The sequence below is a fragment of the Grus americana genome, chromosome 4 (genome assembly GCF_028858705.1).
Source record: "Grus americana isolate bGruAme1 chromosome 4, bGruAme1.mat, whole genome shotgun sequence".
NCBI classification, from domain to species: domain Eukaryota; kingdom Metazoa; phylum Chordata; class Aves; order Gruiformes; family Gruidae; genus Grus; species Grus americana.
In genome coordinates, this window is record NC_072855.1 from 30,708,264 (window position 1) to 30,721,761 (window position 13,498).

Here is a 13,498-nt window from a genome sequence, read left to right on the forward strand (position 1 = left end):
GAGTCCAAAGGGAGCACTCTAACACAGGCTGCTGCAGGTACTGAAATTAGAAGAGTACTAGCCCCCAAGAACTCTGCCCGCACGCCTGCAGGAACAACCAGAATTTCTGCGAATGCTCGTGTTGGATGTATCAGGCCCCCCGCATACGCAAACACACCGAGGACGGCAGTTTCCTCCAGTCCCCAGGCTGCACCTGCCCCCCGAGGACTCCTGTTGCAGGGAGCTGAGTTCACTTTCTGTTCATAAGGAGTAGCAGAAGGTGGTTTTCCCCTTAACTCCATTAGTAGCCATAAAGCTATTAGTATAGTACCGGTAGTAACAGCCATAAGGCTATGTAATTCCTTTTATAAGGAATTACTGTTTTCTACTGATAAAAAGAATTGCAGTAATTGACAACTCTTTCTTGGGGGGGGGGGGGGGGGGGGGGAAGGGCGGTTTGTTTTTTTGTTGTAAACTGCCTTTAGTGTGATTACTTTGCGTGTTTCCCCGCTCACGCTGTCCTCCCGCGGCAGGGAAGCAGCCCGGCCGGGCGCCCCGACGGCACCTCCGCCCCGCCCCGGCCGCCGGGACCCCCACTCAGGCCCCGCGCGGTCCCGGTACCGGCGGGGCAGCAGAGCCAGCACCGGCCCTCTGCAACGCGACCGTCTCGCCCGTGGGCGGCCCCGGGCCCCCGCCGGCACAGAGAGGGAGGGCGAGAGGGAGGGCGGGCACGCGTGGGGCGGGGAGATCCGCTGCCCGGCCTCTCCCCGCGCCGGGGGCCGGAGCCTTAACGGTGGCTGGCCCCGGCGGTGCAAGGGGCCGGTCCCGGGGAGCGGGACCCCGCCGGGGGCCGCTGCTAGCGATGCCTCCCCCGCGGAGGGGGCAGCCTCCGCCGCGGTGTCCCGCGGGTGCCCGGCGCGGCGCTGCTGCTGCGGGGCGCGGGGGCCCGGTACCCGCCGCCGAGCAGCTTCGCGGGCGGGGGCGATGTCCTCGCTGGTGAAGGAGGACCTGGCGAAGAGGCTGTTCGGCCCCCGGCGGCAGAGGCTCCACGAGTTCATCGAGGTGGAGGGCTCGGGCGCCGAGCGCTGCTACCTGTGCGCCGCAGGTACCGGGGGGTGCGGGCGCCTGGGTCAGCGCCTGGGCGTGCACGAGTGGGCGCCCGAGGATGGCAGCGCGTGGGCGCGGGTGGGTGCGTGGGGATGCGAGGGTGCGCGTACCCGGGTGTGCGAGGGAGCGGGGCCGGGGCCGGCCGGCGGCGGGGCGGGAGCGGGGAGCGCCTCGGTGCGGGGCGGCTGCAGCCCCGGGCCCGCCCCGCCGCCCGCAGCTGCGGCAGCTCCCCGGCACGGCCCGAAACCCCGCTCGCTGTCCCCGCGCTGCCAGCAGCCTTCGGAAACGGCGTTTTCCCCGATTTCTGATTCATACGGGCTTGAGCTTTAATATCGGCGGGGAGACGTGACGCTTTCCAGCACAACTGCTCAAAGTGTTCAGGACGTGGCGTGCTGTGAGTGTCTGATCCGCTGTTGAAAGAGCAATACCGTACTGTAGTTCCCGTTAGGTTTTCCGTAAGGAAGCGTAAAACTGCATTAGCATTGCAGGAAACGTTTGTAATTTGTAGAGCTTTTGCACTATCCCCTGGTCTTGGTCTAATGCCCTACATCTTGTCCCCATTACTTTGGTAATAATAAACTAGATTTGTGGTTTAAATAAATACAAATTTGAGTTAGTAATTGGCAAGAACTGTGAGTAAAACAAGATTGCTGTGATAAACTGAATCATCTGGCTTTTACCAAATTTGATTTCAAGTGCATCTGTTTCACAACGTTTTTAGAACAAAGTTTCAGAAAAGCTTCTTGGGTTTGGGGTTTGGTTTTTTTTTATTTCACAACACTGAAAGATACTCAAAAAGAGAAATACTCTCATCTATAAGTAGTTAAGTTGAAGTGAATGCTACTTCCAGTCTGTTTCCTTTTCAGGTTCAAAATACATATAACAGGTAGAAATAATCTATGTACTTGAGACATAGATTGGGTTACCATCCGATATGGGATTATGTCAACTGTATTCTGTGATCATTATCTTTCTAACTATCTGAAGTCTTTAGAACATTTAAGTTGTTGTACAGATTACTGGAAATACTGAGCAAGCTATGTTCCCTGCACTCATGTATTTTAGAACTGTAAAAATAGTTTTAAGAAATGGATTCCTGAATGTCACAGAGCTTCTAAATGTACAGAAATACCAACCTGATTCATAGTTTATAGAACTGTCTGGTAGAAGTATGTTTAGTTGCATGTGGTAGATCTAAACAGTTCATCTGAGGAGAAATAACATTATGAACCTTTAAAATCTCAACTATAAATTTATTTTTCAGGTAGAGAAGAACAAGCCATTAAAGACAGCCTCTAATCAGATTAACAGATTGAAAGTCTCTGAAGACATAAAGGAAAATTTATGTAGAGTATTAAGAGTGGGATCTCTCCAGTATACAATATTAAACTCTCTTAATATATTCAGGCATAGTCAAGTAAGTGGTGAGTGGAAACCTGATTCTGAAAGATGGGTTCCATCTGCCTGCCAGCAGCTGCTGTAATCTGCTGTGATTCTCTAGGAGCAAAACACATTATCTAAAATCTTATCCCTGCAATGCAACCTCAGTATATGCCTGTTAATTTCAAATTACCATAACAAAAATAAATAAATAAATAAACAAACCAGTCAAACTATATATAGGCAAAACTTTTCAAGTCTGTGCCTTTTGAAATCTGTATTACAACAAAATCTTGGTGTGGATAACTGAACAACCTTATCTTTGTGCCATATACCCAACACTATTTCCCTTCCTTTTCAAAATAGCAAGTCCCAGTTCTTGCATGAAGACAATGTCCTTTCACTAAATGCTTTATAAACCCTAGAAGAGCATAAAGCTGAAATGCAACCATCTTTGGGGATTTCCACAACCCACTATTGGTACGCCTGAGAAGAATGGTAGGGATAACATCGTATTATCCAACAGAGATGCTAAAAAAGGTGTTCAGTCGATGGAAGACCTTAAGAAATAGTTTGTGCTCTATGAAGGCATTGCCATAGCCATACCCAGCCCAAGAAAAGCTTTTAGAGTTTAATAGAATGACGTGGTAGATCTGAGCTCATGTTCTACCTAAAAAATCAAATTTCCTTTGACTCTGTTAACTGAGTGCAAGAACAAGCAATATCTAAAATGCAGGAAATGTAAAGAAAGATTTTGTTTGTTTGTTTTCAGTTGAAAATAGCCCGCCCAAGTTTCACCACTGGGCAGGACATGGTCCTGGTGTTGTTATTGCAAATGCATCTATGCTCTGTCCTTATGTCATATGATTTCCACTCCTGCATGAGGCTACAGCAGAGAAGTGGCGGTGTGTGGGACCTGGGGGCCACTAGGACATCCCCTGGTATTTCTGACAGAACTGGGGGCTTTTAGGGTTGGGTTTGTTTCCTTCTGTTTTAACTCCGAGGGAGACAACGTACTCCCTCGCAAGCAAGGAAGCAAACAGAATGGGAGAAACGGAAAATACGAAGAGCACTTTCTAAGATTAGCCCACTAGATTTGCTTGCAAATGAGAACCCTTGTAACTTCTCCATAGAAGAGAAAACAGTGGTGGTCCTTTGGTTAAAGATCATTGAGCAACTATGACTGATAGGACCAGAAAAAAAAAAGCAACAGTGATTTGTATTTCCCAGGCAGGGAAGCTATAGGCTGAGAGAAATTATAATCAATTTATATATTTTTCGGCTGTTTTCCTTTGTGGTCTCCAACATATAGCCTTTGTTTGTCTTTATTTAATAACCATTTTCTTATAAACAGGTGAGAAGTAAGAGACATTTTAACAGGAATAAGATAAAACAAGTTGAGCTTCCAAACGGGTTTTCAAAAATTCAGGCGGTGTTTAGAAATAGAAGAATTTTTCTCCTGCATCTGTAGCTTCTTGCTATGATGTCACCTATGTCTGGCAGGAGCATTTTGACATCTCGCCCTTACCTTAGGCTACCGGATGGCTTGGGGAAGCAGCCTGCCCTGCAGCCATCATGCTGGATGTGCAGGAGACTGTTCAGGCTCCGGTGCTTTTCACACTCATTACTGCGTGTTAGAGAAATCTCCTACGCAGCACTCAATGTAATCAATTAATAATAGTAGTTATTGCAAAGAGTGCCTTCATGCTCTTTTTACTCTTGTTTCCTGGCCACGTGGAAAATAGTAATTTCTACAAAGATAGCACTCGGCAACTTGAAGCTTTGAGAAATATTTTCAATGTTATTTTTGTTAAGTGACCTACTTGCATATTTTATAGGGAAATAAGAGTTTTGCTTTAAAAAAGTAACAACTTTGTAAGACAACTTCATGCACAGAATGGAAAGTATAGTGCGAGTCATGTAAATACATGTAAATACTTTTTTCACAGCCAAGATTCTCTTTTCGTAGGATGGGTAAGGTAAATCCTGAATCTACCGACAGCTGACAGGTTTCATAGATTGAGAACATGATGCTATTCCTACTACCTGGGCAAAATGAAACTATTAAGTCCAGTATAGCCCTAAACAGCCATGCCTGTCATCATTTAAGTTATTATCTAAAATGTAGTTTAAGTCTTTTATTATTGGAACTTTTGGGAAGTACTTGCTTGCTTATCTAAACTATTTTTTTCTTGCAGTGAACAAAAGTGAAGAAGTAGAAATATGTATGGTTAAACACTTGCGAGTGGATCGAGAGGAGAAATATGAAATAGTTGAAAAGTGGTTTTTGAAAGATCTGGAGATGATTGATGGAAAAGAAGCAGATACTGTAAGTGTTATGTATTATTAAATACATATATTAGAGTATACTTTTCTTGTGTTCCAATTTGGGATACAAGTACTAAAATGCAATATGTGAAAAAAGAAAATTATGTAAAAACCAAAATAAATCAAACCTCCAAGGAATTTCGGTTTTATTGCACGTGAGAGGCTCCACATCGCATTTGCACTTTTTGCGGGGGAGGAGGAAGGAGAGTTTTTCTTGTTTGTTGTAATCTTCTTTATCCCTCCAGTTGAGATCTGAGGGACAAGTTGGATATTTTCTAATTTGTTCATCATAACTGGGAATAAAAGTTCTCCCCCTGCAGCTACCAGTGTAAACTGGAGTTAATCCCATAGATTCTAATGTGTATTTGAAAACAAAATTTCGTTAAATATTCTTATGGAGACTGTGACCTTGTCATTTGAATGAATCTGTTCTCTGTGTGACAAAGTCAATATGTAAAATATCACACAAGTGCCTTGTTTGGTGTACCTGCTCAGGAAATTGTGCTGCTTTCACGGAGCTTAATCTCACATTACTTGGATTAATTGAGTATTTGTGGTTTTGAGTGGGTAAATATGAATGAGCTTTGGCTAGATCTGGCCGACATTACTGCTAAAAAAGTCCTGATCTCTCAGATACAACTTCAGAAGGGTAAAATGAGGCTGCAGTAGTACAATACAGAACAACACCAAAAGTAGAATTAAATCCTATTTTACAAAAGCTAGAAGAATATGTCGAGGAGAATATCTTACTTCATGTATGAGAAGACATTTTATCAGTCATCCATGCATAATAAATGTAGTCCAGGAAAAAAAGACTTTTTTCCCTTTGAAAGTGCTTTCAAAGGACCATAAAATAGAATTCAGGTTACATTATCCTAGTGAAAGAGAAATCAAGAGCCCACAAGAAAGGTTTCAGAGCCTTGCTCCGAGGAAAATATCAAACTGTGGTTGTTCTCGTTCCATCCTGTGCACGTCGCCCTCCAGTCTAAAACTAGGAACCTGGGAGGCAGAAGAGGTGAGCTCAGCTTCAGAGTATCCCTGCACCCCGTGAGCTCTTTGCAGTTTAGGCCAGAGGGGGAAAAAAAGCCCAAACTAGTAATCCTTTCCATCCCCTCTCCAAGTTATCTTGCTTCTGGAGATGTTCCTGTCCCTTTCTCAGCCAAGGCAGCCAGAGGAATTCCTTCATCACTTGCCTGCATGAATTTACTTTAGCTTTTTTTCTGAAGTGTTGTGCTAAAATACCCTTCAGAGATGATTCAGCCTTCCACAACTGGGATGATCAAAATCTGTCTCATTTTTAGTTAAAGAAAAGCCTAAATGAACCTCAAACTCATAATTATAGGTGATTAACACTGCTATAAATACTCATAGTAGTTATTCATGTCAATAGAATTTAACAGAACTTAGCTGCTGCTGGGATTAATTGTGCCAAAGAGCCAGAAAGCAGAGAGAATTACAATTTAGGCAGGAAGGGCAATCAATATTCTTCTTCTGACAGGCATATATAGTTATAGTCCAAGGCAAGTGCTTTTCATATAGTGTGTTTTAGGCAACATGACAAATTGGTTCATTTCAAAACAAGATTGTATAATCCCAATAAAGCACAGCGTATCGCTTGGCCAAACCCTGAAAGTTTTACTCGGGCAAAACTCCTGATGGCAAAGAATTGCAGCTAATTATAAACTGCTACTTTGTAAAGTTTTAAAAGAGTTTTTAGTATGAATAGCAGAAATATGCAAAGTCCTTTCAAGTCCATCAAACTGAGAAAAAGCCCTGAATGTAGCTGGGCAGAGAACAGATTGCCGTTCTAACATCTGTGATGCGTGTAATGATTTCATTCTCTCTCCGTTTTTTTAGGATAATCCATATTTTGATATGCACTTCCACAAAGTCTACAATCTGGAAGCATATAGTTGCGCATCTAAATATACCTTTGCTCGAACACTAAACAAACTGAATGAAATGTACCTTAAGAAGGACTTGAAGATTGTGAACTTTGATGACACCTACCTAAACGATGATTCAATCTGGTCATCCAACAACAGGGATTGCTTAGTACTGATGAGGATATGTTTCTATGCTTCCAACCTTTTATGTCTCTCCCTGTGTCCTTTGTCCTAAAGATGCCTTTTCTAACACTAAGGTGACTGGCTGACTTTCACTGACCAGCATTTCATAAGTCATCTGATCAAAAAGATAGTAAGTGATATGCAGTATCTGCTTTTTAATTTTACATATAAGTAAAAAATGGAACATACTTTTTACATAAACGATTGACCATTCATTTATAAATATCTGGAGGGCCTCACTCTAGCAAATAATTACAAATATATGAGACTTTCAATATAGACCAGTAATTCTCATGGTCAGTGGCGACTGCTTATGTAAGTAGAGTTCAGCATTTGCTCATATGTTCATTGAGGTATAAATTATCTTTCATTAATAGCTGGAAATATTTTTAAAGCATCAAGAGCATTAACTGTTAATTTATGTCCTGGAATTAGAAAAAAAAGAAAGCAACCAAATGAGTTCTGTATAAGAATGACACACATTTCCATTTTGAAATGTGTTGAAATATAGAACTCCATTAAAAAGATCACACCTGTATCAATACAAGAATCAAACCCTCATCCTGATGAATCGGAGTTTTGCATTCAGGTACCACGGGACCAACTTTTCATGGATGCAGTTCTGTTATTTTTCTCTCAGAGCATTTAGTACTCCCTTTGGCCTTCCCATTATTTGTGGTACTGTCTTAGAAAATGAATGTTCCTAAGCAGAATGGCTTTATTTGTCAGACCTGTTGGAACATTTTTCTTTTGTATCATTAACATCTTCTTTCTTCCACTTTTTTGCTCACATGTATGAACAGGTCCGGTTAGGGAACAGAAATTGTTTGTTTATGTCTCTTCTCTACCTCTGGACCAAGAGTTAACAAAATACTATGTAAACAGTAGTTGTTGGCTACTACAATTACTTTGTAGGCAAGTGACAGACTTTTCAAAATTCACAGAATTATGAGAGTAATTTTCACCAGTTTCTAGCTATGTGTTAGCATATTCAGAGCACTACTGAAAAGCGTAATAGTACTTAGAGTTACTTTTAACATGGGATGGAGTCTACTGAGTGGTTTGGAACGTCTTGCCCAAAACAAAAAATAACGGCTGGACTTGTGACAGTGTTACGTTACAGCAGAAACAGAGGATGAGTTAAAGCTGTATGGAGCAAGAGCTGAAAGCAGAACAACGTTGACGATAAGAAGCACAGTGATACTACCCAGTCTGTCAGCTAAGCTGGTTGGCTGCTCTTCCCATAGTGTCTAATAAAGAAATGCCAACCCAAAAGGTCATTCAGAGAAGCTGCTGGTCAGAATGTCCTGCAGGAGAAAATTTGCTTTCTCTTTTGGCAGCCAAGAGACTAGCTGTGGACTAAACCAGCTACGTACCTAAAGCTGACTGATGTGAATAGCTCCTAGGAAATCATGAGCTGGTTACTGTCCTTTCTCAGTACCTGCCGTCTGTGAAATGGGATGGTGGCACAAGGGTGCTGTGACTCGTACTTCACTGTTGTCTTACACATGAACTCCCACCTTTGAAAACATTTGTGTAAATGTACTTTGCATTCAAAATCAAAATAACATCAAATAAGTGAGAATATATTTGAAAAACTGTATAAAATGTACAGCTTTCTACTTTACTTTTTAAATGTTATCCTATTGCTTGTATATAGGAAAGGCCATACTCTGATTAGCTGATCTTCAGAAGCTATGGATTTATTCTAGGCATATGTTGTAAATTACATCAATTTTAACCCAAATCTTAGTAATTATGTATATCTTGACAGTTGTGAAGGCAGTTTATGCGGGTAACACAAATCTTCTGGAATTTGTAATGACTTAAGTCTTACAGTTGCTACCTAAATACTGTTAGAGAGAAGGACTGTATTTATAGTAATTGTCTATGAAATGCAGTTGCCCTTTTCAGAACGTCTTTGGGATAAGCCAGTGTAAGTATGTGTGTTGTAACATGTGATCCATAGCTACCAGAACTGTCTGCCCAACATCCAGGTTCTACAAAACCATCTTCAATAGCAGGTATAATTCAGACTACTGTTATCTATGGCACATTGTGTCGTTTGGACTGTGTATTAATTGTAGAGGTCACAATGTTTTCTGTAATCTTTATAAATTCTTCGCTTCATAGGCACAAGGGTGGAAAAGCTCCCATCATTCATCTTGTAATAGTAATAAAACCCTAGAACCTCTAATAATAAGCACTTCAGAACATTCTTTTGAAATAAAGTACAGGTATAGTGAATTCCTGACCAATAATTTTCTGTATCATTTTAGAAACTGATAAGCTAAAAATGACTATAATGCTCAACCATATTTAATGGACTTGCATCAGTAGTTTATATCTTTCTATTCTTGTACTGTATAAACATTAAACTGACTATATTAGAAGACAAATAAGCCTGTATTTTATATGGAACAATATGCAATTAAAATCTGTTTGGCATTTCTTCTGTCTGATCACATAATATTTCAGACATTCTTCACTAAGCGATCAGACTAAACAAAAGGAAAGAAGGGACATTGTCCATGTAAATTATTTCAGTTACTATTAAAAGGAAAAATACTTTAAAAGATCTTTGCGGACCTAATCTAGGGACTGCTTAGATTTACACAGTTCTTTGTAAGATGTCAAATACCAAGACACTGTGTAATTGCTAGACTGACTTGATGGCACTATGGAAAGTCTTTGTCCTGAGGTGCAGGAGACTGTGACTTTGCGGTTAGTATAGCACAGCTGCACCACAGCAGATAGAGAATGGGCTAAATTATAAATGGAAAAGACCTGACTGACTAAATAGCCCATCTTTCAATTACTGCAGAATTGTCTCCTACATCGCATTTCCTGACATTGGATATACAGAATGTAGTTTGAAACACAGTATCTGGGGATTCAGCTACTTCTCCTGGAAGACTTCTTCAAAATTCAACAGGAAGAAACTTAGAGGAGTAAAGGATTATCACAAATACACTTGTAGCATTCTTACAAAAGGTTTCAACTAAATGATATAATGTGGATTTTCTTCAGAACAGAGAAATTGTTATCAGCTATATCTGTTCCAGAGGAAAAAAAAAAGTGGCAGCCTGACAATGAAGAGTGATAATGAGCAAACAGAACTTCATGTTCGCTTTCTTAAGAGGCAGAAAGAGAAGAGAGGCTGTCATAAAAGACAGATGATGTTTGTTTCCTAAGTGTATTTTTTTAAACTCTTTAACCAACATCAAAATTAAGAACATGGGGAAAACCTATGACAAAAGAATTTGAGAATATTTTGCAAGTAGCATTTATCAATACCATATTTGTCTTAATTCTATCCTTAAAAAATCCATCAGTTTCCTGCAGATCCGTGCTACAAAAAGCACTTAACATCAACATTCAGGTAAGATAGTTCCATATCAACAAAAAATACACTGGTGAAGTTCCACTGGAGTTCATGGATTTAAGATAATTTTCACCATCAAAGACCCATGACCTTATATTTGAAACAGAAGGACTCTTTTCCCATGTGTTTATCTTTCGTGGATAACTAATCTTTTCCTGCATCTTAAATTATGCAAATACAGATCAGTGCAGAATTTAAAAAATAATTTTTGAAGTGAAACAGAGCAGGGAGCCTGTTCTGGACTGTGCCTTCTGGATTATTTCTCATTCTTCTTCTCCTTCATATGTTAGAGTCATACATAGAGTAACCCAGCTCTTCCCAAAGAAAGCCTATACTACTTTCCCTGTCCTCTTCCTATTCCCCAATACTTTCAGCATATAAATGTATCTTCTTCCAGTAAAGCGGGGGATTGTATTGCATAATTTGTACTATGTAATTTAAGAATATTTTGTCATGAGTTAAAGTCGGTATTGGAAGACCAAAGGCCCTTTCTAAAGAGCATCTGTGGGAAGCTGAAATAGGAGGGGAGAGAATGGCACTGTGCATCCGGGAAGATGATCTCATGTCAGTTTTAACATGTGTAACCACATTTTAGCATTAACAAACTACATTTTGGGGGTTTTTTGCCCTTTAGCAGAATTAACAGCTAAAGACAGGAAACTAGAAGGGTTTTGACTAATAACAACAGCAGCTTTATAAAACCTTGTCCCATCTTTTATGGATGCCTTGTCCAGTCTTTATAGATCTAGCCAGAGACAGTTACATTTTGTGGCTGAATGGAGAAATTACCGAACTGTAACTTCTCTTTTAACCTTGGCCCTCATGAATGATACATTATAGAAGTATACAGCATGTTGTTTTGTAAGTCAGAAAATAGAAGTACATTCAGCAAGACTCTATTGGTCAGTGATGTTTAATGCTTTCAATCAAGCGGAAAAATGATACAAGATAAAAATCACAGTTTTACATGTTAAAAGTCTACATTTTGGCAATTTATAACTCTGTTGGGTTTGCGTGGCAAAGTTTTGGTAGCAGAGGGGCTACAGGGGTGGCTTCTGTGAGAAGCTGCTAGAAGCTCCCCCTGTGTCTGACAGAGCCAATGCCAGCTGGCTCCAAGACGGACCCACTGCTGGCCAAGGCCAAGCCAATCAGCGCCTCTGTGATAACATATTTAAGGAAAAAAAGCCAGTTAGAGAGAGCTTTTGCAGCCGGAGAGAGGAGTGAGAAGATGTAAGAAACTCTGCAGACACCAAGGTCAGTGCAGATAGAGGGGCAGGAGGTGCTCCAGGCGCCGGAGCAGAGATCCCCCTGCAGCCCGTGGTGAAGACCATGGTGAAGCAGGCTGTCCCCCTGCAGCCCATGGAGGAAGGATGAGGGGGTGTAGCGATTCCACCTGCAGCCTGTGGAGGACCCCACGCCGGAGCAGGTGGAGGCACCTGAAGGAGGCTGTGACCCCATGGGAAGCCCATGCTGGAGCAAGCTCCTTGCAGGACCGGTGGATCCGTGAAGAGGGGAGCCCACGCCAGGGCAGGTTTGCTGGCAGGACTTGTGACCCCGTGGGGGACCCACGCTGGAGCAGTTTGCTCCTGAAGGTCTGCACCCCGTGGGAGAGACCCACACTGGAGCAGTTCGTGAAGGACTGTAGCCCGTGGGAGAGACTCACGTTGGAGAAGTTAATGAAGGGCTGTCTCCCGTGAGAGGGACTCCATGCTGGAGCAGGGGAACGATAAGAGGAGTCCTCCCCCTGAGGATGAAGAAGGAGCAGAAACAACGTGTGATGAACTGACTGTAACCCCCATTCCCCGTACTGCTGTGCCGCTGAGGGGGGAAGAGGTTGAAGCTGGGGGTGAAGTTGAGCCCGGGAAGATGGGAGGGGTGGGGGGAGGTGTTTTAAGAGTTGATTTTATTTCTCATTCCTCTGCTTTTTTGCTTAGTAATAAATTAGATGAATTTCCTTTCTAAGTTCAGTCTGTTTTGCTCATGATTATAATTAGTGAATGATCTCTCCCTGTCCTTATCTCGACCCATAAGCTTTTTGTTATACTTTTTCTCCCCTGTCTAGTGAATGAGGGGAGTGATAGAGCGGCTCTGGTGGGCACCTGGAGTCCAGCCAGGGTCAACCCACCACAATAACAATCACTTGGAGAAGATGTTTTCTGTTGTTCTTTATTCATCATGGCCTGGCTAATACATTTTATCACAGAGCAGACCTCTGGAGATCATGTAGTCTAACCCACCTGCTAAAGCAGGATCACCTAGAGCAGGTTGCACAGGATTGCATCCAGGCGGGTTTTAAATATCTCCAGAGAAGGAGACTCCACAACTTTTCTGGGCAGCCTGTTCCAGTTCTGTCACCCTCAGAGTGAAGAAGTTTTTTCTCATGTTCAGATGGAACTTCCTGTGTTCCAGTTTATGCCTGTTGCCCCTTGTCCTGTCACTGGGCACCACTGAAAAGAGTCTGGCCCCGTCCTCTTGACATCCACCCTTTAGATGTTTATAAGGGTTGATAAGATCCCTGCTCAGTCTTGTCTTCTTTTCTCCAGGCTAAACAGACCTGGCTCTCTCAGCCTTTCCTCATACAAGAGATGTTCCAGTCCCCTAATCATCTTTGTAGCCCTCCGCTGGACTCTCTCCCGTAGTTCCCTGTCTTTCTTGAACTGGGGAGCCCAGAACTGGACACAATATACTCTCCAGATATGGCCTCATCAGGGCAGAGTAGAGGCGGAGGATAACCTCCCTCAACCTGCTGGCCACACTCTTATTAATGCACCCCAGGATACCATTGGCCTTCTTGGCCACAAGGGCACATTGCTGGCTCATGGTTAACTTAATCAGCCATACCCTAAAGGCATACTGATGTATTAATGTGAATAAATCACACAGTTCAAGCAATCCATAATGATTTCAGCCTTTCCTTAACTCTGCATGCAAGCATTGAAGAAATACTATATTAATTTACTTTAATAATGCTAAAAATTAGTTAAGTGTATTGATCGTGTGGAGAACCTCCATCGCAGCAAAGTTTGAACTGGAAAGTAGTGCCAGTTCTCACTGAATTCAGCAGTGGCTACAAGTAGCTTATGGCAAAATTTGGACATAATTTCTCATGGTTAGATGCCAAATCCTAAATTTCATGATCACTAGTCACAGAGTAACTGTTCCCTCTGAATTACCACTGGCATCAAAGACTGTCAGTTACTAAGGGTGCTTCTGCTTAGAGGTAAAGCCAAAATATGAGTGTTTTTCACAG

The 13,498-nt window shown here is 42.2% G+C and overlaps 1 protein-coding gene across 1 annotated transcript; it reads left to right on the plus strand.

Annotated features, from left to right (window-relative positions):
- The first annotated feature begins 754 nt into the window (after positions 1 to 754).
- EXOC1L (exocyst complex component 1 like) lies at positions 755 to 9,749 on the plus strand. Its single transcript, XM_054824473.1, has 3 exons — positions 755 to 1,084; positions 4,665 to 4,795; positions 6,652 to 9,749. The coding sequence occupies exons 1-3, from the start codon at positions 964 to 966 to the stop codon at positions 6,913 to 6,915; spliced, it is 516 nt and encodes a 171-aa protein (XP_054680448.1). The 5' UTR covers positions 755 to 963; the 3' UTR covers positions 6,916 to 9,749.
- The last annotated feature ends 3,749 nt before the right edge of the window (positions 9,750 to 13,498 follow it).